The 27925-nt window shown below is 44.7% G+C and overlaps 1 protein-coding gene and 1 non-coding gene across 2 annotated transcripts in view; one reads left to right on the top strand and one right to left on the bottom strand.

Annotated features, from left to right (window-relative positions):
* The window catches only part of LOC117057001, a 29104-nt gene extending 16785 nt beyond the window's left edge, over nt 1–12319 (top strand). Inside the window, exons 7-9 of the mRNA XM_033167715.1 lie at nt 1513–1598; nt 8579–8648; nt 12096–12319. Coding sequence (XP_033023606.1) covers nt 1513–1598; nt 8579–8648; nt 12096–12173 — 234 coding nt within the window. The 3' untranslated portion in view covers nt 12174–12319. The remainder of the gene's footprint in view (nt 1–1512; nt 1599–8578; nt 8649–12095) is intronic.
* Nucleotides 12320–15363: 3044 nt separating this feature from the next.
* Nucleotides 15364–15435, bottom strand: TRNAC-GCA. The gene has a single exon. It is a non-coding gene; the product is annotated as a tRNA-Cys (tRNA).
* Nucleotides 15436–27925: the final 12490 nt, after the last annotated feature.

Below are 27925 nucleotides of genomic sequence, written 5' to 3'. Positions count from 1 at the left end.
TGTTTCCCTTTTTGTGCACTCATGATATAAACTATTTTTTTGTACGTACTGGTTGGAGAATTGCATTGCAAAATGCACAGATTTTGAAGGATAGCTGTGTTTTGTTGTTGTTTTTATTTTGGAACATATGCTATTAATTCCCCAGGAATCCCTGTATCAAGAGTTATTATAGGTATTTAAGAAGTGCTAATAACAAAGTGTCCTAAAATGCATTGCTAACTGAAGGCTGCTGAACATTAAGAGACCACAATATATTTTTTGTGGTGTGTGTGTGTGTGTGAGATTCCTCCAGTTAATACAGCCTCAAATGTTCCCTTCAGCCTTAGCATGGAAGTTATTTTTAAGAGCGGAATGTTTAATCAGCAGCAGCTGTTTTAAGGTACATCTGTGCAGGAGAGCAATTACATCGTTCACTGAGCAATTAGACTTGGTTTTGTAACCTGAGGACACCAGTAAGGCCTCCGCCACAAAGGTGGAAACCCAGAGGTGTGGGGAGGCAGGGGGAAGTCTTGCATTAACAGGGCAGCTCTAGTGGGAGACGACAGACCTCTTTCCCTTCTAAGGTGGACTCTTGTCCACCGAAGGGAAGGACCTGTCATGCTTCCAGCCAGAGCGGTTGTATCAGAGCCAAAGGGAAGCTTTCTGGGATCTCCTCTCCTCTCCTCTTGCCAAACAGATCCTTGTAGGGGGTCATCAGTGGCACAAGTTTCCCTGCCATTGTGAAGTGTGGCAACTGCAGATTCGCCATGCAGCAGGCTGCTCTTCTGGCACCGCTTCCCCCTTGATTTTTATGGAGTCTGGCGAGTGCCAATCCATCAAAAGGCAACACCTTTTCTGTCCCTCCTGGTTAGAGATGGGGGAAGGAATTCTTCTCAGTTTGCACTTAAAGGTCAACCTACCTAATTCGCACTTTCTGGAACAATGTGCAGAAAAAAACGGCAAATTGCTACAGAAATCAGAGAAGTGAATTGAAGATTGGAAAAATAAGAAATGCGGAGAACCCGCATGAACCAATCCAGTGTGGTGAATCCAGTGTACATGAAGCCAGCGTGGTGTAGTGGTTAAGAGCAGTGGACTCGTAATCTGGGGAACCGGGTTCGCGTCTCCTCTCCTCCACATGCAGCTGCTGGGTGACCTTGGGCTAGTCACACTTCTCTGAAGTCTCTCAGCCCCACTCACCTCACAGAGTGTTTGTTGTGGGGGAGGAAGGGAAAAGAGAATGTTAGCCGCTTTGAGACTCCTTCGGGTAGTGAAAAGCGGAATATCAAATCCAAACTCTTCTTCTTCTTCTCTTCTTCCATCCGTACCTCTGGTGCACCACTGGGTGTTTGGGTGAGAAAACAGGAAGCCCACTGGAAAACCGTGTGTAAATAATGGGTGCCTTTTGGATAGAGTAGGCTGCATTACTGCCACCCAGCACAGCATGTGATGTCAGATGCCCATTGGACTCCTGGAAAAGTGCTTTCACTGGATGCCTGTAGAAGGCAGCTCACATTCTCTTTTCTCTTTCAGTGCTCTCAGTTACTGAAGGGCACCTGCCTGATCATTGCAGCCCAGCGAGACAATGCAGTGGTTTGCTTTGATGCCCTGCTGAGCAGGTAAGCAAGAACATCACTGTCCTGTTAACTCACTCACCTCATCACTTGTCTCTGGGCCTACTAGGCCAGAGGAAAGATTCAGCTAGTCGGCCCAGTATGCTGACTCCAACAGGGAGCAGACAAATGCCCGGCAGAACTTTACAAGTAAACAGCGTTGCCAGTTTTTTTCAACCAGACTCTGTAGCTGTGCCTTATAAGAGTGCCTTGTGCGATGTCCCTGCTTGACATGGCTAGGGCCATTTTCAAAGTGCCCAACACCATTCTGGGAGGCTGGTGGTGAAAGCAGCTAGTCTCCACTAGGGAGGGAGAGAAATTCAATTCACTTTGCATTTTAATGTGAATCTGCTTCTGTTGCACTTTCCCAAACTTTTGCACACCAAAACACAGCTAACCTTTAGAATTCACACTTCTTTGAGTTTTGTGATGCAGTTTTCCAACCCCAAAATGTGCATATGAGGGGAGAGTGTGCATAAAGATGCATAATTAGGGGAAATAACTTTAAAAAATGCATTGTAGCCAGGAAAATTACATGCAAACATTGTGGGGAAATGCTGGCTAATTTTTGTGAGGATTTTTGTCTTGGTAAACAAATTGCAGATTGCTGCAGAAATATAGCAAGCTGAACCTAATAATGGAAAAGTGAGTAATGGAGAAACACCATTCCGTCCATCACTACTCCCAAATAGTATCCCTGCTTCATTTTCTTTGGCTGAACATCCCCCTCCAGGAGCCCATTCTGCCCATTGCCCTGACCCTGCGGAAAATTCAGAAGTGCAGGGTCACTTCATGACAGTTTCAGCCCCACTCCCTGACAGCCACGTCCCCTTCTAAGATTATGCAATAATCTTATAATTGTACAGTTATACAATAATAGTAATTAGGGATGCATTGCAATGATTAATGCAGATCTCCATGTGTTTCCTTTTGGCTAGACCTATTTTTTTCTGTGCATATATGTGGGCAAATTATTTGGACTGCTTGAGTTGTGTTTTCCCTGAGGTCCCATTGTACGCAACAGAACATACACACCGTTCTCCTTGTGTTTTCAGTTTCCCTAAATGCTTAGGCTTTGGAGCATACAGTGGCTAAAAAAGCTGTACTAACTGAGTGACTCTTAGGATGCTAGAGACAGGGACTCTGCAGGGACCCTGCTGCAGAAATAGTCTTCAACCCTTTCATGCAACCCTGGGCTGCCCAGTGTCATCCTTGCCAGGCTCTCAGGAGCCCCCAAGGAAGAAGAAGCCCTAAATCCATTCCTATCTCCCTCCCTGCCCCTCCCACTTCCTCCTTGTCCCTAAAGCAGAGGTGGGGAACTCTTTTCAGCCTGAGGACCACATTGCCTGATGGGCAACCTTCACACACCACCCCAATCTCCAAATGGTGTGAGATTCCAGGCGTGCTTACCAGGGTCTATGTTTCCTTTTGGACAGGGAGGCCCAGCATAGACTGTGGTGTCTTTATGATATATGGTTTATTTATACATAGATACAACCTGAGCCTACATGGAGAGTGCAGAGCCTTCACATCCCAAGAGGTGCCTGTTCCTTCCATTGCAGCATCCTCAAATTCCAAGGGTCCCCCAAACATCTTGTTTGACCCATTTTGCAGCTTAAAACAAACAGCCCACCTTGAGCTCTGCACCCACCCCATCTCAAGCTTGCAAAACTGACACTTTCCCCTTGTTCGCTTACTGCAGTCCTAAACTGAAACGACTGGTCTTTCGTCTTACTAATGGTCCCCCACTTGCGGCTGGCATAGCCTTTGCTTTGCTGATGGCCAACCTTGATGGGTCATGACTCTGTATTCAATTCTTAATGGCTTATCTCCAGGCGATTCTCTGGTCGGGGTGGGGGGACACACCAAGTTTAGCCTGTTTTTACACTGCTAAATTCAATGTCTGGCACGTTCTCTTAATACTCCAAGTATTGGCTAAATCCTCACAATTACTAAATCTAGGACGTACAGGTGCCTTGCACCCACAGATTCTGGTACCCATACCAATAACAATTGGCTGCATCCCAGCCATGCAAAACCCAGAGGTTTCTGCACACACCACTTGCCATTCAGCCAAGCGAGCAGCATGATCACAATTCAAGGGCACATTCCAGTCACTCAGGGAGGGTGTGGAGCAGGACTGGTGAGGGGAGAAGCCTGGGAAGAAGGGGTGGGCTGCAGAGAGGGCCTTTGATGCTCCTCCCCAGCCCTTCTTTGCATCCTCTTGGCATGTGGCCCCCAGAAGGTTGACCGGATGGGAATGTGGCCCCCACGCTGAAAAACATCCTCCACCCACCACTCCTGGCCTAACAGATTCTCAGGTGAAGCACAGGCAACCTCAAGGCTTTGTTTTCTGATGGGAACTTGGAGGGTCCACCCCCCCACACCACCACCACCTTTGACACAGTGGAAGACCCTAAGCACAGAGGACATGAGTTGCCCTTTCCATCCCACTTCTCTTATTCATAGAATCATAGAATTGCAGAGTTGGAAGGGACCCTGAGGATCATCTAGTCCACCCCCCTGCAATGCAGGACTATGCAGATTTATCTTAAGCTGTTCTCTCTCCTCTCCTCCCCTCCCTCTCTCTCCCTCCCCCCCTCTCCCCCCTATCTTTTGAACTGCAATGCCAAGGAAGGTAACCCTCCCCCCCCCCATTATTTAAACACATAGGGCCACTATGTGAGTCCACACTATCAAAAGGTTCTTGGTTTTGGAGGCTGTACATTGAGAGAGGAGGCAGAACCCAGTGGCTAAGGGAAAGCTCTTCTCAAGGTCAGAAAAAGAGAGATAGAGAAAGAAGCGCATCAGGAGGCTTTCCGTGCTGGTCGCATAGCTACAGGGAGCTCAGCGAAAGGGAAGTCTCTCTTTGAGAATCAGCCGGCTGAATCAATAAGCTTCCCTGGAGAAAATCACCACATTCAGCATTTGCGGGGGGGGGGGGCGAGAACAACCCAAGTCTACATCAAAAGGCAGACTGCAGTGTGCAAGAAGAGATGTGCTGCAGGAGATCTGTGATCGATCAGATCTCCTGGATTTCTTTTTGTCTACTCAAAATCAAATTGGTGTGTGTGCGTGTGTGTCTGATTTTGATCAAAGCAAAGGTGCCGGCAGCAGGAGAGAGGGTGTTCAGTTCTCTCACGTACATTTTTCCTGACCTACATCTCCCCCTCCCCCCCCCAAGCTGGTATTCTCCCCATTGGGAACAAATATAGTCACAATATTAGCAGGGGCTGGCTAATAGTTGAGGAGGAGATCTGCATTAACTAATTTTATATCATGTCTTTCCTCCAAAGAAGCTTAAGACTCTCCCTCTCCCCTCCATTTTATCCCCTGTGAGGTGATATTGGCTGATAGACAGTGACTAACCCAAGGAGCTCTGTGGTCCAGAGATTTGAACCTGGGTATGCCTTGCCTTAGTCCTACAGTCTAGCTATGTTATGAAAGAGAGTTGGGCCCCTTCCTGCTGATCCACAGAAATTTAGTGTCTTTTTTATTGTGCATTCATGTTGATTTGTGCTCATGATGCTATTGGGGCAGTTAGTCATTCTATCCTGCCAGGATATACTGTAGCATGTTAAAAGAGACACTGTTGCTTTTGCTAAAAAGGAAGGGAGAGAGAATAAATATAGCTAACTCTCTGGAACAGGCTAATATGCACTAACACAGCAATGTATGGGGAGACAGGCAGGTTACTGGGTTGTTGTTCCTCCAACCCCATGGGACTAATAACCTTTTCTGGACTTTATTTGTGAGATTGGTTTGGCAGGGATGTGCAGATAGACACCTCTTTGTCCTGGACCAGTCAGAGTCATTTAACACATGCAGACTTTTGACAGGAACCAGGATCCTTCCTCAAGCGCTGCTGGTGGACACAAACACACACTGTTTATACCGGTAATTAATTTGCGAGCCTCCCAAATTGACTCTGCTTTTCATGTTGTGGTTGTTTATGTATTCATTAACAATATTTACATGCTGCCCAACAGCAAAGATCTCTGGAGAGCTTACAAAAGCAATAAAAGACCTCTTCAAACACTCATCCCTCTTCTTGTGTGTGTGTGTTGTCATCTGCAAATCCCCTTCACCCAACTCAGGGAGAGCCGATGTGAGTGCTTTTTCAGAGTTTTGGGACTCCAGCACCTGTGATCATTGGCAGTTTTGGCTGGGGCTGATGGGAAGAGTTCACAAGGTTGGCTGATCTAAGTCACTGATGGCAAAGAGTACTGGGCCCAGGACAGAAGCCTGTGACACCCCCTTAATGCCTCCTTCTGGTTTGATGAGGAGCAAAAACAGTTGAATGGACCTTTGTTCCATGGGATGTAAGTAGTCCTAGGCAGGCAGACATACATGGAGATGTGGGAGAAATCTGACTCAGTTCACATTTAAAGGCAAACGTCGAGTTCCCCCATATATGCCCACTCAACCACTCCAATCTGCGGAACTGGCATTGCTACAGGTGTATTTGTAAGAAATTCATATTTTAGCATGGCAGCAGCTGCACTTTGGAACTCCCTGCCTATTGACATCAGGCAGGTGCCTTCACTGTATTCTTTTTGGCAGCAGCTGAAAACATTTTTCTTTAGGCAAGCCTATCCAGGCAGGTAGAATGTTGACGTGTGTTTTAATCTAGTTTTCAGCTTATTGTTGATTTAAATTTTTAAAAATGTTTTTAAATACCATATTTTCCCATGTATAAAACAAGGGTTTTTTTTTTTAACCAAAAAATTAGGTTTAAAATTGGGGCTCGTCTTATACACGGGTAGTGCTGAGAGGTGTTTTCTTAATTTGGAGTCCCCCAAAATAGGGGGCATCTTATACATGGAGGCGTCTTATAAACAGAAAAATACGGTAGTTCCTTTCAATTGGCTTTTATTAATTTTATTGCTTTGTTCTTTTTGTAAACAGCCCTGAGGTTCCATTACAATCAAGCTGCTTATAAATCTTATGAACCATTTGCAAGGCAGCACTCTAGGCAAGCACTGTGTACAAAAATGCATTGCCTGGGTAAAGTGTGCATTTAATGTGCACACAAACTGCTATGTACTCCTACATGTTGGTAACTGTGTGTGTGTGTTGATCAGTGGGTATGGTGCAGTACTGGCCTTTTGTTATTTAAAAAAGGCTCTGGTAAGGGTGGGGAGGAGAGAATAGTAGTACCATCACTGGGGGGTGGGACAGTGGAGGCCATTTGCCCCACCTTAAGTTACATGGAATGATACACAGTGCAGACCATGGAACATAATGCAGACTAGACAAGCCACATCAGTTTGTAAATGCTCATCCATAAGCCTATTTCCATCCTGTATTAACCTAGTGTAAACCAACAATTATGCTGTAGCCAACTGAGTTTTACTCATAGTAGACCCATTGAAATTGCTGGCCTTAAGAGAGCCATGTCCCTTAATTTCAATGGATCTACTCTATGTAGGATTAACATTGGCTGAAGCCCTAAATTCACACATTTTTTAAAATTTAAATCCACATTGTTCAATATAGATATTTCTAAACATCAGTTTCCCTAAAATACTCATTTTTAAACATATGTTGGTACATCTGTTGAGCTGAAAGAACTGTATCACAGAATTCAAAGAAGTGTGGTATCAGGTGGATTGTTTCATTCAGGTTGGCACATTAACCCAGGAGGTGCAAATCAGGTTGGTTCCCACTGGAATTCACAGGAATCTAATTCCTCAAATATCCCTAGACACTACTGGGAAGTGCAATCTGTGGGGATTTTTTTTTTTAATGTATTTATTTCAGTACATTTATATCCCATCCAAGGAGCTCAAAGTGCTGAACATAGTTCTTCTTCCCCCCGTTCTTTTCTCTCAACAATCTTGTGAGGTTGGTTCATTTGAAAGCCAGTGACTGGTCCAAGCCTAGTGAGCTTCATGGCTGAGTGGGGATTTGAACCCTGGTCTCCCAGGTCCTAGTCCAAGACTCTAACCACTCCACCACACTGTCTCTCAGAAGTTGCTGAACTCTAGATCCCATCAGCCACAACCACCATGGCCAATACTCAGGCATGCTGGGAGTTGTAGTTCAACAGCTATACACTGTCATCAGGGTGTTGGTTTGCTCCTTAACAGCAGTCTGTCTCCCACCCTTTGCAGGATGCATAGATTAACTCTTAACAGGTGTATTTTCTTTGGGCTTGGGGGTTAATTGGCAAATCGATCTTAAATAACAGAAATGCTGCATAGGCTAGAACAATTGCTTCCCTACCTATAAGCATCATTCAGATTATGGTCAGAAAATGGATACTGAAAACCAGAGATGTCTCTCAGCTCAGCTGCGAGGGTCTTTGGAAGTCTGCCTGTCCAAAGAAAATAAAATCTATGATGCTTTAAATGGCTGCGATCAAGTTATTATTTCACTTCTATCTGCCTGTGGATTTTATTACCGGTAAATTAAGTTTTACTCAGAGTTGATCCACTCAAATGAACGAACCTGTTAGCCATGTCCATCAATTTCAATGGGTCTACTCTGAGTAGGACTAGTAGTGGCTACACCTGCTTTGCCTTTTACCCCATGGAGTTTCAGATGCCATAAATGGGATACGCAAAGGGTCTCCCATCCAGACGATGACCAGACTCAGACCTGCTTAGCTTCATCCTGGTGGCTGCAATCTCTGCTTCCAGGCTGGGGTTTCCAGAGCTATTAAATGCCCATAAGCACCTCTTCCCCCCCCCGCCGCCCCCCTCCTCTCCTACATTTCTAGAGAGCGTCTTACATAACAGGTCATTACTGTGTATATTGAAGGATTATATTTTTAAATTCTCAAATCCATTTAGGCAAAGCTTTGTTGAACCCTGGATTTAAAGGGCTTACGTGGTTCAGCAGCAGGCACAGGCAGGCCGAACCATAAAGCCCCCTCCCCAGAACTAGGCAGTTTCCAGGCGTTGACAGATTCTGCTGCAATGTGCTAACAGTTGCTTTCCCCCCTTGGTCTTCCTTCTCTCCAAAATGCCCCCGCCTCCCAGTGATCACTGTCAGAAACAAGCTGTGTCAGATTGCATGAAACAACTTCTGTATCCAAAGACTGAAAAACAGGCAAGTGCAACTCTCCTCTTGCTTATCTATGCCCCTGATTTGACACCCCACTCCTTTTTCTCCTCTTCCTGTTACCATTACGTGCACCCCAATCTCTGAGCAGCAAGAGACTCCAGCAATGCTTGTGCCTACCCGGGGTTCAGTTCCCTTGGAATGATGGTCAATGGAGACTGTGGTGTCCCTAGGATATAGGGTTTTATTTAGACATATAGGCAACATGTACATAAGACAGGGGCAGGGATCTTGCCTCGCCAAGAGATTCTCAGGGAGATCCTGTAGCTGCAGCTTTGAGTCCAGTCCAGAGCAAAACAAGCCCCTGCGTTTGCAAGCTCCAACATCAGCCAAAACACTCTCTCTCTCTCTCTCTCTCTCTCTCTCTCTCTCTCTCTCACACACACACACACACACACAGCCCCCCTTGGCTTCTTGTTTTCCCTTCTAGGTTGATGTGGCATCCAGCCAGAAGAGGTGGGAAAAGGACTACCCTTTTGTCTCTACGGCAACAGGGAAACCTCTTTGGATATGTAAATGGAAGTACTTAACTGGCCAGCTCAATCTTACAAAGAAACTGGTCTGACTGGCTCAGCAGATAGGTTTGGGAGGGGCTCATAGGTATCATCCAGACGGACACACACAGACCCTGGTTCCATAAAAGCTACTGCTGCTAATACTACTACTACTACTTCAAATGGGGTTGCCAACTTCTTTTTATTTTTCTGGCACCTGTGTCTTGGACGGCAGCTTAGCGCACAGAAATTGTGCACCCTGAGGCTTTTCCCTTTGCTCATCTCCCTGCAAAGAAAAGCCTCACTTACTAAATATCCGTGTGCCAGGCTGCTTTTAAGGGCAGAGGAGTAGGGTTGTTGTTTTTTTAAGAAAAAGGTTGGCAACCCTACAATCACTACCATTGTTAGAATTGCTACTAGATATTTACCCCATACCAGCATTCTGAGAAGAAGGCTTAAATGCCGAACTGCTCAGACAGTCACTGAAGCCACACCCACATTACATATTTAAAGCAGATAGCTTCCTCCAAAGAACCTTGGGAACCGTAGTTTGCTAAGGGTGCTGGGTAACTCTGATGGGGATGAGCTACAGTTCCGAGCTGCCTTTGGGGGAATCAGTGTGCTTTTAATATATGGTGTAGCTGTGACCATGCACAACGCACAACCTGAAGTGCTCCTATGCTCACTGCTTTGGCAGCAGTGTGATGCGCAGATATTAGCAGAGGATAATGTGAGGATGGCTCCAGCCGTGTCCTTTAGCATCCCCCATCACTCCCCCATTATATCTATATAGGTAGGAACTCATACATACACATTGTTTGGCCATTAAAAGGACCAAAGTCTGTCCCTCTTCCCATCCTACCTGCTTCCCGTTGGATGGCTGCGTCTCCTTAAATCACAGCACACTTTCCCTGGGAACGAACTGGCAGAAGAACCTGCCTCCGAAAATTGTCTCTAGAAAGAAAGCCCACTGGATCATCTTCTGGGCGCATCAGAATGAATTTGCGAAATGCCAGCCAAGACCCTTGAGTCAGGGCTTAGTGCAATATATTAGGCATATCAGCAGGGTTAAATAGCAGGATTTGAGATCTTAAATCCTTGTAGATAGAAATGGCTCCTGGGGGCACAGCTGCAGTGCTCTGCAGAGGATGGAGATCAATCCCAGGAAGCTTTTCATATTTTTTAAGAGTGCTGCGCATTTTGCTTTCAGTGGACCACAGCCTGACTCGCCGGTTGCTTCCAGTGGTCAGCTAGTTGTAAATCAGGTTGTGCCTCTCAGCCGAGAGGCAGCTTCGGGCTGCATACACACCATGTATCTAAAGCACAGGATTTCCCCCTGGGAATTGCAGTTTACCCCTCACCAAAGTCCTATTCCCATAACAAACGGCAGTTCCCAGGTTCTTTGGGAGGGGTGGCCTGTAAAGGGAGCCATTGTGTTGTTAAGCTGCCCCAATACTCTGAGACTGAGAGGAACAAAGAAACAGATGAGGGCAGCCCTCGCCATAACAGGATTGTTCTAAAAAAGAAAATAACCAGAAATGTGACAGGAGGCCAGGAAGAGCGCATAGCATTTGGCTCCCTTGTTCAGAACAGCAGGTTGATGGTTCCACCTGGAAGGATCCCAGCCAGTTAGAAGTCCTGCAATGACCCCCACACTTACATAAGCTTTCCCTTGGATACAATCTCACGCTGTCCCCATCAATTCTGGATATCCAGCCCATGCAGTTTCTTGGTAACTGTACATGTGCATCTTTATATGCAGCCTCGGCTGGCCAATCAACATGAAGCATTTTCTAGAATCTCAGAACAGGGTTTTTTTTTTATTTTATTTTGGGGGTTGGGCAGATGCCTAACTTACAATTGCACCCAGACCTGAATATTCCGATTGCTAATCTCTTCTTTTCTAAACCCTCAATTTATTAGACAGTTCAGGGTACGTGTTAGCTTCACACTTGATGGGAAGCAAACCCTTGTTTTCAAAGGTGTGTACATCTAGCAGAGAGCCTCAACTGCTCCAGTCTTGAGCTGCTGTTTTCTGTTTGTGTCACACATAAAGTGAATTATTATTATTATTCTTTTTTTAAAATAAACTTTATTTATCTTTAACAGTTATACAGTTACACCATTACACGATTACACAATTACTCAATAAAATTCCAACATTCCAGTTTCTAAAAAAATATCAAAAAGATAAGAATAAGAAATATATTTTAAAAAGATGATAGAAATAGCAAACAGAAATAGAAGAAAAGAAAAAAGAAAACATTGATAGATTATATCCTATTTACAATGCAAGGGCCTGAAGGTTAAGTCTATAACTACATTGTCCACATTGCTCATCTTTACTATAATTTCCTATATTATAGTAATTATAATTATAGAATTATTATTATTGTTCACTTTTTCCAGCAACAACAGAAGGAACTCAGGAGTGACTTACAAAAACAAGCGTATGTTCAACTGTTGTAAACCACTCTGATTTTTTTTTTAATGAATAGTGGTATATAAATATTTTTTCTATATGATTTAATTTTAAAAATGGGGGGCAACCGAATGTTCACAACAATGTGCATAATAGAGCAACTCAACCCCACCCCACTACAAAATATGCAGAGAATTAAGATCCAAAGGTTTGGGTGGGTAACAATGTTTTTCCTGGCACCTAAAAACAGTTAGGGATGGTGCCAGGTATGTCTCCTTGGGGAAAGCATTCCACAAATGGGGAGCCACCACAGAGAAGTGCCATTCCCTGTTGCTGCCCTTTGCACCTTCCTCAAGGAGAAGATCCCTGGACTGAATAAGCGAGCATTGCCTTGTGGGCTGCCTTTCTGAACAGCAGGCAAGGATGTATGGGGACTTCATGGCTGAGTGTTGGTTTCGAACCTTGGCTGTATCCTCGTCAGAGTCCAACAGTCTAATGGCTATTTGCTTTCCTTCCCAGGCTGAGGAGCTTCTCTGTGTCCTCTTTGACTCTCTGACTTCTGATAGCAGCTACCAGATTGAAATCCAGGATCCCTAGCCAAGGGCCCCCTGGACATCTGCTTGGATCCTGCTCATTCATTATTTTTATCTTGGGGGGAACAAGGCAAAGCCAAACCCCCAAAAGAAGAACGTATGAGTACAAGGCGCACCCACAGTTTCAATAATAAAGTATATCCTTTGTCAAATGTCTCAGGTCTGGTGGGGGGATTGATATTGGTCTGCGCGCCCTACTTTCCAAGCAGTGAGAGGCTTCAGGGAATGGGATGCCAGTGCTTATGCTACATCTGGTTTTCTTGGAATGGAGGTCACTGGAGACCACAGTATCTTTGAGATGCATGGCTTTATTTACATAGATATACAAGCCGAGTGTAAGATGGAAGAGTTCACTGTGTTAACCCCTCCCCCCCACACACAACAGGTTCTTGCTGCCCTGTTAGATTTTGAGGGAGCAGCAGCACCCCCCCCCCAATCATCACCATCATTTTGGCTTCAGCACACAGAGTTAGTCAAGTCTCTGTGTCTTCTCCAGCTTCCCCAGGATAAAGTGGTGTCCAGAGAGGCAAGAAAGAGAAGCCTACAACTTCCTTCTAGAGGCATCACTATCTAGTTGTTCCTATGGCAACACATGCACACTGGACCAACTCTTTAGACATGTAAAAAGAGTCCTTAACTAGCTTGGCTAGAGCCATTAATTCCGCAAAGGGACTAGTTTGACCACTTCAGCAGTTCCTTATACTAGGGACTCTCATCTTACAGATACACAAGCATGGAGGGGACCTGAATACATCATCCAAACTAGCCCCCCCCCCTTCTGCAACACTATATTCGTTTGCTTGTTTCTTTAATATTTTTCTAGCCTGCCTTTTAGAGCCCTCACAAGGCAGCTGGTAAAAACAAAGGAATTTACAAATCACAAATGGCTTCAGATAAAATACGGGGGGGGGGGGAGACAAGAAAGTCATTGTATGTCCGCAATTTACATGCTGATTCATTCACATTATAATTGCATATGCCACTTGTTAGCTTGATATTGAGACACTGCTATCATCAGTCGTCACTGCCTTCCATTCAGCTACAGCAAATACTAAGGTGGAATTTGGGATGGGATACCTGCTGATTAGAAAAGCAGGCCCACTCTGCCGCTATGCCTTTAGTAGCCACTAAACCTGCAGAAATCAGCAGGTGGAGCTCATCACAGCATGGAGGCAGGCATTATTACCAGCGAATGTCTACAGAACGAACTGCGGTTAAAGGCACAGGAGCAGAAGCCTGTTATAAATCCGGCATCCTTCAGTCTACTGGGGCCGGTAAGAATGCAGAGATGAGGCAGAGAAAGGAATGTCAGGGAATGACACAGATACTGGTGCCATGGTGGTTAATTGGAAGGAGTCACTGGCTTGACCGCTTTGTACTGTTGGTGAGCTTATCATTGGAGGGGGGTGGGAAAGAATAGCCTAACTTGCTCCTTTTCCTGCAACGAAGGTGTGGCCTCCACATATAACTTTGCCATGGAAAACAAAACATTCCCACCAGCAAAGCAAGATCTTGTTACAGGGGCAGACCTTGGTGATATGGCGCCCATAATTTGACACCCTCACCCCACTTTCTCCAATGTGGAGAAAGCTTGCTGGGCTTTGAAAATGTGTCCTCCTTGGCTGCACAATGAGTGCAGGTGAACCGGTTGCACTGCCCTAAAACCGCCTCTGCTTGTTAAAGGGGCAGAGCGACAGAGGCCAGTTCAAAAGTTGGCAGTCCTACCCTGTTGGAGCAGGTGTGGGGAACCTTTGGCCCTCCTCATTTTATTTGTTTATTTACAAAATTTCTCTTTTTTGCATTTTATTTATTTGTTTTCTGTTGTATTACAATACATTACATTACAAATCTGTCAATTCCACCACCATTTTCCCTCTCCCCCTCCTCTTTCTGTATCTTCAAACACTCTTGTTTGTTCTTTTCTCTCTCCTCTTACTTTCCTCCGCCCCCCTCGATTTCCTTCCAGTACATATATTACAGTATTCTTTGCATTCTGTGATCTTCCCCAGTTTTTTTTTATTATTTCTATCTTCTTTCTTTACTGAATTCTCTTCTGTCACATACTTCACATTTTAGTCTAGGCATATTAGCTTATCTTTTTTTGAACAGTGCTTTGCCATATATTCCTCATAGCATTTCCATTCTTTTTTTTAATTTTTGGTTTGATTGATTTCTTATTATAGCAGTTAATTTTGCCAAGATTAGATATTCATTTAGCTTACAAATCCATTCCTCCTTTGTAGGTATATTCTGTGATTTCCATTTTGTAGCTATCACTACTCTAGTGGCTGTGCTTGCATATAAACCCTCCCCCCCCCCCAGCGCGGTATCTCTTCATCTAACAGTCCAAGGAGATATGCCTCTGGCTTCTTTGTTAATGATATTTTCAACATCTTCATTTCTTCATGTACTACTATCCAAAATTTCTTAATCTCCTCACACCTCCACCACATATGTATTGTTGTCCCTATTTCTCCGCTGCATCTCCAGCAGAGGTTGGATTTCATTTTGTAAATCTTGTCCAGCTTAACTGGTGTTAAGTTCCACCTATGGAACATTTTAACAAAGTTTTCTTTAATTGTATATTAAATCTGCACTGACTGGCAGCAGCTCTCCAGGGTTTTAGACACAGGTCTTTCTAAACCACGGTTTCCCAACCTTTGGTCTCCAGCTATTTTTGGACTACAAATCCCATCCCTGACCACTGGCCCTGCTAGCTAGGGATGATGGGAGTTGTAGTCCGCAAACAGCGGAAGACCCAAGGTTGGAAACTCTGTATCTACAGTAAACCCTCTGTGGAGTTGCTGGCAATTGAAACTGAGCCCTGCCACTGAGCTTTCACAGCAGCTACAGGTAGAGAGACATTAGCAGGTGATCATGTTTATCTCCCTGCAATCAAAACCCTCCTGTGGCTGATTCTCTAGAAAAACAGCATCATGTTGAAGGCACAGCTACAACAACTGCTTGGAAAGTTGGCAGCCCTGCTGCGGTACGGACCTGCAGTGATATAGTAGGCATTGGTTTGCACTGGGGCTTACAAATCCTTGGGAGTGGTGGAAAATAGTTATGTGTGCTTTTGTCCTGAAGATGCATTTCTAAATGTTATGTGCCTTTGGAGCCGAGGGAGGAATGTAAATGTTGACCCTTAGCTAAGACCCAATCTTTGTTTTTCTTTAAAAGCAAAAAAAGAAAAGAGGGGGCACCTGGATTTGAACCAGGGACCTCTTGATCTGCAGTCAAATGCTCTACCACTGAGCTATACCCCCACTGGCTGCAAAAGCATCCTCTATAATAACACTTACAGATCGTGCTTCTGCTGTTTGCTTCTATCTCTCTGACAGGTTTACTCCGTGCTGCACTCCTTGCTCAGAGTACCTATAATTATATTTCATTATCCTTAATTGTTTAATGGATGTGTTTTCAGGACCAGTTCCATCTCTGTGCCATTACCCCCCTTGCCCAAAGCCTGCTAGCAGCTGCCTCCCAGGACGGGCTTAGCACATACAGTTCCCGCAGCAGCCTGGAGCTGTTGTCACTCGAGAGGCCGGTGTCTGAGGACACAGCCCTGTTGATTAAGAGGGCAGAGCTCAGCTCACATGGCCCAGCTATCATTGCGAAGCCAAAGTGCAGCCCTGACAGCAATCCACAGTGACGCTGGAGGTTGGCCCAGAAAGCCCCACAAATGAAACAAGACAACGTGCGCTGCCCTAACATGGCAGAGGTGGCTGGTGGCTAAAGGAGCCTATAGAATGGAAGGCAGGGAGCCCAACATTAGGGTGAGCCACAGCCAATGACAACTGCAGCCACCTAATGCTAGGTTTGTCCCCATTCTGCCTCTTCCCTGCTGAGCTCTACAAGAGGCAGCTGGGAGCCAGGGCCACCACCTCCTGGACTGGTTGTAAGTCAGGAGGCAGGCAGGTGGGGGCTGCCTGAGGACAGACTGAGTCTGGTGGGGCCCATGAGCCTTAATGGACTAGCCTCCACTGATTCTGGGTCAATGCAGCACAACACAGTTTCCAGGAACTGTTCTGCCCTGGGAACGTGGGACCTGGGAAGTAGGACAGATGCCTCCAGGTAGAACCAGCCCCCAGGTTCAATCCCCAGCATCTCCAGGCAGGGCTGCCCAAGAGCTGCATTGTGTAGACAATGCTGAACTACATGGGCCAATGGTCCTTCCTCCCATGGGGGGAGGGGCAGCCAAAATTGTTGAGCTTTTTCTAGCAGATATACCAAAGTTCTTTTCTTGAGCTTTTTAAAGGAGATCACCCCCTAAAGTTGAGCTTTTCTGGGGAGCAGGGCTGGCTCCATATGGTGCCAAGGCTGAGCATTTGCTAGGTTACCTAAAAAGCTGAGAGCCCACAGCCCTAACATGGTGCCATTTGCACAATGCACAAAGCCCTGATGTTTGCATGTCCCACCTCGTCCTGGAAGGGGTCCTGGCTTCCCCAAGTCCTGGAACTGATAGCATCCCTATGTGCTTTTCAGCAGCCCTCTCTCCTCCTCCTCCTCCTCTCCTCTGTCTTTGTAAGAAAGTAAGAATAGCTCTGATTGATCAGGCCAATGGCCCACCTAGTCCAGCATCCTACCAGGGGAACTCACAAGCAGGACCCAAACACAAAGGCACTCTCCCCTCTTGCAACTCCCAGTGGAGGTGGAGCATGGCCATCATGGCTAATAACCATCAATAACCTTACCCTCTGTGAATGTGCCCAATCCTCTTTTAAAGCCATCCAAGTTAGTGGGCATCACTGCCTCCTTTGGAGGGACTTTTTATTTTTATTTTTCCTGACTCTTCCCACATTCAGCTTCGTTTGATGTCCGCAAGTTCTAGTGTTTAGAAAAAACTTCTCTATCCACTTTCTCCATGCTGTATATAATTTCATAAACGTCTGCCATGTCACTTCTTACTCAAGGCAAATCTAAAAAAAATGTAGCATAAATACCGACAACTGGGAAGCAATGGCCTGCAAGCGCTCCAATTGGAGAACAGCCTTTACCAAAGGTGTTGTAGATTTTGAAGATGCTCGAACTCAGGACAAAAGGGAGAAACATGCTAAGAGGAAGGCATGCTTGGCAAACCCTCACCATGATCAACTCCTACCCAGAAACCTATGTCCCCACTGTGGAAGGATGTGTGGATCCAGAATTGGCCACCAGAGTCACTTACGGACTCACTGTTAAAACGATCTTACCCAGCTACAAGTGATGACCAAAGAAAAGAAGATCCCAGCTTGTATAGCAATTACAGCCCTGTTTGGTCAGGAAAAGTTGCAGGCTGACAGCCCTTTTTAAGTGCTGTTGAATCTCCAGACGTCCCTGGAGCATGAATTACAGCCACTTTGCTGCCATCTGTTAAGGCTATTTTGTCTGTTTCCCCCACAAAGGGATGTTATTGATGCATTCCTATCCAGGCAGCGACACATCCTCGGCGGTCATATTTCTCCCCCGTGGCCAGTGCCCCAAAGGCCATCTCCAAAAACGCATTGCCAGGGGGCAAAGAGCATTTCCTGGTGTTTGCACACTTGTGACCTGCTCTCACCTTTCCTCAGCAAGATGCAGAGCCAGGCGCCTGGAGGTCTCCAGCGGGGGAAGGTGGGCCTCACTCACCTGGTGAATGCTATCTTCTAGGATAGGTGCATAGCCAGCCTCCCACCAATAAGTTTAGCCACTACTGTAATAAGTTCATATAAGCTATAGCTCTTATCAGAGCAGCTGTGGTGTGGAAAACTGAGGTGGCTAAAAGGTACATTGCTGGATGGCTTGTAGTGGGTTGACAAGGATTTCTGATTCCCGATGTTTTATACCATCAACAACAAATGGGCTCCCCCTGGTTTTGCTCTTTTTCCTTTCCTAAATTAGACTGTTAGAATATCGGCCTGTAGTAACTCAGATGTAGATTTCAGTTTGCTTGTTTTCCTCTACCCTGCCCATCCTTTTCACCTTTTGTGTCATCTCTTTTTTGACTGTGAGACAGACAATTGCAGTTTCTCATTTTTTTGAATCTTATTGGGATATGCACAGCTTGCAGATTTAACCTATAGAATAAGAGAACAAGAAGAAGGCACATTTCAAGAAGACTGGAAAATGTTTACTATGGGAGAAAATTGTGTTCATTTAATGTGTTCATCTTAATGCTAGTAGCATTAAGATAAATTCAACAGTGTAAATAAGATTTGATGGATGTAACATTGGATTACTGAATGGTTTAGTTCATGTAAAATATGCAGGGATGTATGGTATGCAAAATGAACCATGGAAGGAGAAGAAGGGAAGTCACTGATTTGAGGTTGTTTAAATGAATATTTTGAAATGTAATTTAGAAAATTTAAATATGTGTGTGTGTGTGTGTGTGTGAATATATTATATATATATATGAATTTTTCCACATTTTGCATCAGTTCACATTTTTTTAATAGTCTTCACAAAAATTCACCAGCATTTTATTGAATTTGTCCTAGTACACACCATTTTGCATGCCATTTCCCCCAATAAACACATTTCTGCAAGCTATTTCCACTAATGCATGCATTTTTACACACATTTTACCCAGGTATATGCCTTTCTGTATGCGTTACGTGGCTGGAGAAACGCACTGTGAAATTTGGAGATGCGTGAAATTTAAAATGTGGCTGTGAATTGGGTGGGTTTGCCTTTAAATGTAGACCGAATCTTATTTCTTTCCTCCCAAGGACTTGAGAGCAGCTTGCATGTGGAGGAGAACAAAATGAAGAAGCTGCACCAGATAGCCTCAAGGTCACATTCCTTGGAAGACAAAGGAGAGGCAATTATTAGTGACAAGGAGGTGTGGGTGATTTCCTGCTACTTGTTCAGGAACATAGGAAGCTGCCTTGGACTGAGCCAGACCCTTCAGCCATCTGGCTCAGTATTGCCTGCACTGACCGGCAGCAGCTCCCCAGCAGTTCAGACCAAGAGTGTCTGCCAGCCCTACCTGGAGAGGTGAGGATTGAAACCTGCACGCAAAGGGGATGCTCTGCTCCTGAACTACCACCCTTCCCTAAAACTAAGTCAGAACATAAGAAGCTGCCTTAAACATTGGTCCATCTACTTCAGCATGGTCTACACTGACTGGCAGCAACACTCCAGGGATTTAATCAGCGTAAATTTGCAGCCCTGCCTGGGGATGCCATGATTTGAACCTGGGGCCTTCTGCACGCAGAGCATATGCCCAGTCATTGAGCTATAGATGCACCCAGTGTGCATAGGAAGCTGCATGATACTGAGTCAGACTGCTGGTCCATCCACCTCTGTCTACACTGGTTGACAGAGGTTCTCCAGAGGTTCAGGAGGGGAATCATTCTTAGTTCTACCTGGGAATTGAACTGGAAACCATTGAACCATAGAGTTGGAAGGGAAGCTGAGGGTCATCTAGTCCAACCAACTACAATGCAGGACTGTGCAGCTGTCACATACGGGGATCAAACCTGCAACCTTGGAGTTATTAACACCACACTCTAACCAGCTGAGCTATCCAGGCTCAAATCTCCTGTATGCAGAATATGTGCTCTAGTGCTGCACTATGGCCTGCCTGCAAAAATAGAGTAAGCTCCCTGTCCCAGAGAGCCACTGTGGTGTAGTGGTTAAGAGCGGTAGACTCGTAATCTGGGGAACTGGGTTCGTATCTCCACTCCTCCACATGCAGCTGCTGGGTGACCTTGGGCTAGTCACACTTCTTTGAAGTCTCTCAGCCCCACTCACCTCACAGAGTGTTTGTTGTGGGGGAGGAAGGGAAAGGAGAATGTCAGCCGCTTTGAGACTCCTTCGGGTAGTGAAAAGCGGGATATCAAATCCAAACTCTTCTTCTTCTTCTTCTTCTTCTTCTTCTTCTTCTTCTTCTTCTTCTTCTTCTTCTTCTTCTTCTTCTTCTTCTTCTCATGCTTCTTAAGATAGGGCTGAATTAAATAGAAACATGGAACTTTGCCTTATACTGAGTCAGGCCATTGGTCCATCTGGCTTAGCTTTGCCTACATTGCTTGGGCACAGCTTTCCAGGAGTCTTTCCCTCCAGCCCTACCTGGAGACGCCAGGGTTTGAACCTAGCATTTGCCACATGCAAAGCAGTTGCTCTAATGCTAAGCTACAGCCTTTCCTTCATGACACCAGTCAGACAACAGCACTCGGAGAAAGTGCTTTACATCTTCCTGAACTCCCCATGATCAAGGGTCTGGAAGCCAAGCCTTATGAGGAATGGTTGAGGGAATTGGGTACGTTTTCAAATATCTAAAGGGCTGTCAAGAGGGAACAAGCTTGTTTTCTCCTGCTCCGGAGGGTGGGAACCAAATCAATGGATTCAAGCTACAAGAAAGGAGATTCTGACTAGACATCAACAAGAACTTCCTGGCAGTAAGAGCTGTTCGACAGTGGAATGGACTTCACTGGAAGGTGGTGGACTCTCCTTCCTTGGAGGTTTATAAGCAGAGGTTGGATGACCATCGGTCATGGATGATCTAGTTGAGGTTCCTGCATTTCATGCAGTTGGGCTACATGGCCCTTGGGGTCCCTTCCAGCTCTGTGACTCTATGATTCTTGCCTTCCTCTCCTTGCATTCCAAGCATGAGGGATTAGCCAGCCTGAGCTGAGTAAAATTAATAAATGTTGAGAGAGGGAAAGAGCACAAAGAGGGAAGTTGCGTCGATGGGGAGGAATTCTCAGCTTTCCGCAGCTGGCCTTTACTTGCAAACAATTCATTTAGATTATGAAAGCAAAAAAAAATTGAGGACAAAACAAGCGAGATTGTTTGCTTCTCAAAGAAAGAAAAGAAAAGAGATGGCATTTAGAAGGGAAATTATGTAGGATATCGTCTGCTCCCCACCCTTCTTCGCCCAGAGTCCTTGGGAGGGGATTCCTGGGACTCAGAAGAAGGAAACATAATTGGACATTAAAGTTAGACCAACTGACCAGAGCGGGGGGGGGGGGATCTGCAAGTAATTTTGCTTTCTGAGTCCGCTATCAGGAACACAAGGGCAAACTCAAGCATTTCCCCACTCTGTCTTAGGTTAAGCAACCATTTATGACCTGGGTTCTGCCAGTGTGGTGTAGTGGTTTAGAGCGGTAGACTTGTAATCTGGTGAATCGGGTTTGCGTCTCCGCTCCTCCACATGCAGCTGCTGGGTGACCTTGGGCTAGTCACACTTCTTTGAAGTCTCTCAGTCCCACTTACCTCACAGAGTGTTTGTTGTGGGGGAGGAAGGGAAAGGAGAATGTTAGCCCCCTTGAGACTCCTTCGGGTCTATCAAATCCAAACTCCTCCTCCTCCTCCTCCTCCTCCTCCTCCTCCTCCTCCTCAGTACTGGTCTCTGCCAACAATGCTGTTGCTCCTGCCCCCAAACCAATGGGATCCATGCTGTGTGGCCAGCATTCTTATATAGCATGGTCACTAGGTGACACTGGCTGCTTCTGGCTGGAGAGCTAGGAGTTTCCTGTTGCCATTCTGTTCTTTTTTAAAAGAAGTTACACATGTTGCATAAGTTACATAATTTCACCGCAGTGAACAGCGAGACAAATAACGTCATTCATGGCAGAAGATTAACTGAAGAGGAATGGAAACAGCACTGCCTTTGAGGAATACAAAGCGGAACAGGAAGCAATGCCTTCTTACAACCCCAGGGCTAATTCCTCTCTCCTTCGGTAAAACATGATGGGGATGGGGTTATGGCCATCTCTGTAAAGTTGGATCCTTGCTGCATGATGCAGTTGCTCTCGGAATGGCTCCCCATGTGGATGTCAGTATTGTAATGTCTCATTCTCACATTGCATAATGTTGCAGGTTGCCTTTAATTACTTAATTGATGCATGAGTATGGGAACTATTTAAATGTCTCCTCCCTCTCTCCTTTTCTCCCCTCTGCTGAAGAAGATGGATGTGAGAGTTGTCGTGTTGTTTTGTTATTTGCTTTATAAATAAAACCTTAGATGTTACTTTCCAACCACAGTTGCTTCTGCTGCACTTTGCTGTAAGAGACTGAGTTTGCTATATGCATATGGGCTTTTAATGCTCACAACGGTTATGGGCCCAGACTGTGTTGCTGGACTGTGCGCAGACTGTGTTGGACTGTCCTCAGAGTGTGTTCCGGACTGTGCCAAATTGCTGTGTGATTCCTGGCAAGAAGTGTCTCGGCTGGAGGACAGTGGAATGTAACTCAAGGTCAGCTGCTGCTGCTTCAAAGGCAAGTTTGTCTGTTTGTTTTACTGCCTAATTAGCAAGGCTGTGTAGGAGAGGCAAGCCGGCCATAAGTCTTTGCAGCATTAAGAGAAACTGTTTCATTGGCTGATAGGAAAACCAGAAATGGAACATGCGCAGAGCCAAGCCGGTACTTTTCCTTTTCCTCTGCTTGATACGCATAATTACTCTTCATGGAATTTGCGTATGCAAGGCCTGCTGCTGAAAGAGAAATTATGGCATGTGATAACAGACACAGCACCACAGCCCAATAGTCGTGGATGGGCTGCATGGAATAATGCAGATTGCAGAGCCAGAGGCACAATAATGACAGGTGTCTCAGATGGCCAGTTAATTAATCTGCAAGGAAAAGATTCCGCCAAAGCTATGTGGAATGCTTTGAAAGACATACATTTACGAACAGCAGCTGGCTCGGCGATTATCTTCTTCAAGCGGTTGTGCAGACTAGAATTGCAACCTGGTGGAGACTTGCAGTCTCATATGGCTCAATTAAAATCCTTGAGGCAGGAATTGAGTCAGAGAGGGGTGAATCTTTCTGAAGACATTTTCTGTTTTTTGATTATAAACAGTCTAGATCAAAGTTATGATTCGGTAGCTGCACAGTTAGCAGTTCTACCAACAGCCCAGCTCACTGTTGATCATGTGTCTGCTGTTTTGATGAATGAAATGGATCGAAGAATGGCTGTAAATCACAAACAAGGACAAGCTAGCAGCGCTTCAGCACAAAGCCCAGATAGTGTTACTGTCTTAAAGGCACAGCATTGCTACAATTGTGGAGAGCTGGGGCATGTGCAAAGATTCTGCAAAAAGCGTGCAAAAGCCAAGCGTGGTTCCAGAGGCAGAGGGGGAGGCAAAGCCCAGGGACCCCCTCAACCAAAGGCTATGATTACACGTTGTACCAGTCAGCGTGTGCAGTCAGCATTTGTGATAGATTCGGGCGCTACGCGGCATATCTGCAGAAATAAGAGTTTGTTTGTCCAGCTTGAGTTGCAGAAGGGCACGATTCATCAAGCAGATGGAGGCTCACTTCAAAGTGAAGGACATGGAACTGTTTTCCTGAAAAGCCTGAATACAACAATAAAGAATGTACTGTTTGCTCCAGATTTAGCTGATAACCTGCTGAGCGTGTCACAGCTTACTGCACAAGGGTTTAAAGTGTGTTTCACCAAAAATAAGTGTCAAATAATGAAACATAATAAGCTTTTTCTTTATGGCAAATATCAAAAGGGTTTGTTTGTTTTGCCTTATCGTACTGAAGCAAATGATGTTGCTAAAAATGGTGAACAGTGTTGTAAGTTGTCTGTGAGAAAAAATGAGAAGTTACATGATAATTGCATACATGATTTTCACCGCAAATTAGGGCATTTGCATTTTCAGGGCGTGGCCAAGATGCCTGAAATGGTGGAGGGAATGACTTTGCGAAATTGCAAGTATCACATGAAATGCATTTCCTGTGCTGAGCACAAAGTCAAAATGGCTCCCAAGGGTAAAATATCTATGAAGGAAGTGACCGCGCCTTATCAGTTTTTACATGCAGACCTTGTTGGTCCTCTAGCGCCCTCTAGAGGTAACTCACGGTATTTTTTGGTTCTGATAGATCAATTCTCCAGATATGTTTGGGTTTATATGTTGGAGAAGAAAAATGATGCATTTGAAAAATTTAAGAATTTCTGTGCATGGTTAAAAAATGTTCATGGCACGAAGGTGAAATGTTTTTTCACAGATAGAGGGGGAGAATTTTGTTCAGCAGTTTTTGAACAATTTCTAGCTGAAATGGGCATAGAGCACCAAGTTGCTTGTCCGCGTTCCCCATTGCAAAATGGTTTATGTGAAAGAGTTAACCAAACACTCCAGCAGGGCATGAAGACTCTACTTCATGATGCCAACCTGCCAGGTGTTTTTTGGGCAGAAGCACTGAATTGTTTTACATATTGTTATAATCGCAGGCTCTCATCAGCCATAGGCTGTACTCCTTATGAAAAGCTATTTAAGAAAAAGCCTTTTATTAAGCACCTTAAAATTTTTGGTTCTGATGTATGGGTGCATACACCACAAGATAGCAAGATGGGCAAACGTGGTTCGCACGCTATATTTCTTGGTTATGAAAAAGGTGCATATCGTGTATTAATGACTAATACTAAGACCTTAAAGCTGACAAGAAGCATTGAATGTAATGCAAAATGGGATAAAGTAGGCATTTTTCAGTGTTACCATGATGCAGATCAGGAGCCTGATCCTGAAGAGGAAGAGGTTGACAGAGGTGAAAATGCTGCTGAAAATTCTGATAGTGAGACAGACATGGGAGATTATAAGAGCACTAAAGAATTCCAAAGACCGTCTGATGAGTCTCATATAGAGTCAGAGATACCACTCTCTACTACTCCAAAGCAGGAGCCTGCTCCTGAAGATTTGCATAATATACGCAGGTCTGAGAGAGCCACAAAGGGTGTTCCACCTAAGAGATATGCACAGGAGTATGCTAATGCAGCCATAACTGATACAGCTGTTGCTAGCTGTTCAAAACAAGTTTTTGAACCTGCAAACTTCCAGGAAGTAAAGAGTTTATCTTCAGAGGATGCAAAGCCTTGGCTTAATGCCATAAAGGCTGAACTAGATTCCCTCCATAAAAACAATACTTGGGAATTAGTTCCAATGCAACCTGGCATGAAATTGATTGACAGTCGTTGGGTCTTTAAGGCCAAGACTGATCAGCATGGAAATGTGATCAGACACAAAGCCAGATTAGTTGCACGTGGTTTCTCACAAATTCCAGACCAGGACTACCACGAAACTTATTCACCTACTGTAAGATTTGAGAGTATACGATTGATGCTAAAAATTGCTGCTGAGGAACAATTGAATGTGTCACATCACAATGTAAATACAGCTTTTTTGTATGGTAATCTGGACGAAAGCATTTACATGGTACCACCTGATGGTGTTCAGGTGAAGCAGGGAATGGTTTGTAGTTTAAAGAAAGCCCTGTATGGACTAAAACAGAGTGCCCGCTGTTGGCACACCAAATTGACACAGGTATTGTTCTCTCTAGGGTTTCACCAAGGTATAGCTGACCCTTGTGTATTTGTCAAAGAAGAGAAACAACAAAAATTGTATTGCATATGTTTTGTTGACGATCTTTTGTTTCTATGGAAAGATGAGACTATGTACAAAACCATATTAGCCAAACTACAAAAACACTTTGACATGAAAAATCTTGGTAAAGTGACCAATTATCTCTCTCTGGAAATAGAGAGAAACCAAAAGGGTGATTTTCTAGTACATCAAACAAAGAAGGTTAATGATGTGATTGCTAAATTAAATTTAAATGATGCCAATGCTGTTGATACACCAATGGTTACAGGTTTTCAACTTGAAGATAATGATAATTTATTTTCTGATGCAACTTTATTCAGAAGTGTGTTAGGCAAACTAAGCTTTATTGCTAGGTGCACGAGGCCAGATATTGCAATCAGTGTAAATTTGCTTAGTAGACATGCTAACAAGCCAAATGTACAAGACTGGAAAGCGTTAAAGCGCATTGCTCGCTACCTAAAAGGTACAGAGCATTATAGGCTAAGGTTTACAAATAAGAAATCTAAAGGACTGGAAATATATGCTGATGCAAGTTTTGGAGATGATCCTATGGATGGAAAGAGCACTTCAGGTGTATGTTATATGTATAATGATTGCTTATTTGACTGGTCATGCAAAAAGCAAACCACTGTAAGTCTCAGCTCATGTGAAGCTGAGATTAATGCACTAACATACTCGCTTATGGATGTTGAGTGGATGTTACAATTATTTAAGGACATGAAAGTAGAAATATCTAGTCCTATAACGGTGTATCAAGACAACAAATCCTGTTTGGCTTTACTGAAATCTGAAGGGTGTAAGCAGAGAACTAAGCACTTGCAGATCAGACTGTTACATGCAAGAGACTGTATTCAGAAAGGGCTGATACAAGTATCATATATGCCAGGAAAAGAAATACCCGCAGATTTGTTGTCAAAAGTTGTAAATAAACAACAACTGGATCTATATGTACAGATGTTACAGATGTACTAGATAATAATGCAATGTTATCATGAAAAGGGGGAGGATGTCAGTATTGTAATGTCTCATTCTCACATTGCATAATGTTGCAGGTTGCCTTTAATTACTTAATTGATGCATGAGTATGGGAACTATTTAAATGTCTCCTCCCTCTCTCCTTTTCTCCCCTCTGCTGAAGAAGATGGATGTGAGAGTTGTCGTGTTGTTTTGTTATTTGCTTTATAAATAAAACCTTAGATGTTACTTTCCAACCACAGTTGCTTCTGCTGCACTTTGCTGTAAGAGACTGAGTTTGCTATATGCATATGGGCTTTTAATGCTCACAGTGGCCAGTCCCTTCCCCTGGGCTGTATTATCTATGTGCATGCCCCCTGCAGTGCAGACACCCATGTGTATGACAGGAGCTGAAGCCAATAATTGCACGTCAAAGTGCAAGTAGATAAATAGGGACCGCTCCGGCGGGAAGGTAAATGGCACTTCCGTGCGCTGCTCTGGTTCACCAGAAGCGGCTTTGTCATGCTGGCCACATGACCCGGAAGCTGTCTGCAGACAAACGCCGGCTCCTTTGGCCTATAGAGCAAGATGAGCACCGCAACCCCAGAGTCAGACACGACTGCACCTAATGGTCAGGAGTCCCTTTACCTTTTTAAGTGAAGGTTAGGGGAGGGCAGGAGGTTGCTGTGCTACCACCCTTAAGGCCACGGCACTTTGCTTCCACCAGACATCCTCAGTCACCTTGAACTCCCAGATGCTTTGGGTGCAAGTTCTGTGAATAGAATCTGTTAAGATTTATTGTTATGGTAGTTCCTGCCCTCAATTTGGGTCCGGGTGCTCTGTGTGCCCGTTCAAAGATTATTAGGTCTGGAAGCAGTGGTTTAAACCATGAGGCAACAAATTGTGCAGGATCACTCTCTTTCACTCCATCTTCAAAAGAACGCAAATGTCCTATTTTGATTTTCTGCATCTTCAAACTTGCTGCATATATTTTCTTTTTCTAATCTCTGATCTTTTTGTCATGGATTAGGATTATTTCTTCTGTTGCTGTAGTTGTTTCTCTTAAAGAGACAAGCCTCGTGTTACGTCCTGTCAGTTTCATTTCCATTGGAAGCATTAGTTATTTCCAAGTTGTTGTTGTTGTTGTTTGTTGTGTTTTTTACTAAATTCCTTTATGGCTTATTCTTACACTGCAAATTCTTCTTTTAAGATGTTGTTACCATGTTCTTGCTCCAGCGAGGAAGAGGCCTCTTCTGAGGGCAGCGCCATCTTGGCTGCAGCCTGCATTAGTGACCTTGTTGAAGTGAGCCTTCTCTCTTTTATGTTCAGCTGTTCTGAATCCCTTTGCATCCCCCTTTCCTTTCTTTGAGGTTTTTTTTGGGGGGGGGTGGTGGTTATAGACAGCAGGGATTTTTTTCTCCAAGCTGTTTTCCTAGGCCTTGGAGCAGAGTTTAGAGTTTAACTTTTGGCGTGAGTTGATGGTTCTGCGACAATCTGAATTGACAGCAGCGAG

Source organism: Lacerta agilis, chromosome 13 (genome assembly GCF_009819535.1).
Source record: "Lacerta agilis isolate rLacAgi1 chromosome 13, rLacAgi1.pri, whole genome shotgun sequence".
Taxonomy (NCBI): domain Eukaryota; kingdom Metazoa; phylum Chordata; class Lepidosauria; order Squamata; family Lacertidae; genus Lacerta; species Lacerta agilis.
Note: the sequence above shows the minus strand (reverse complement) of the source record. Positions and strands in the feature narration are given on the sequence as shown.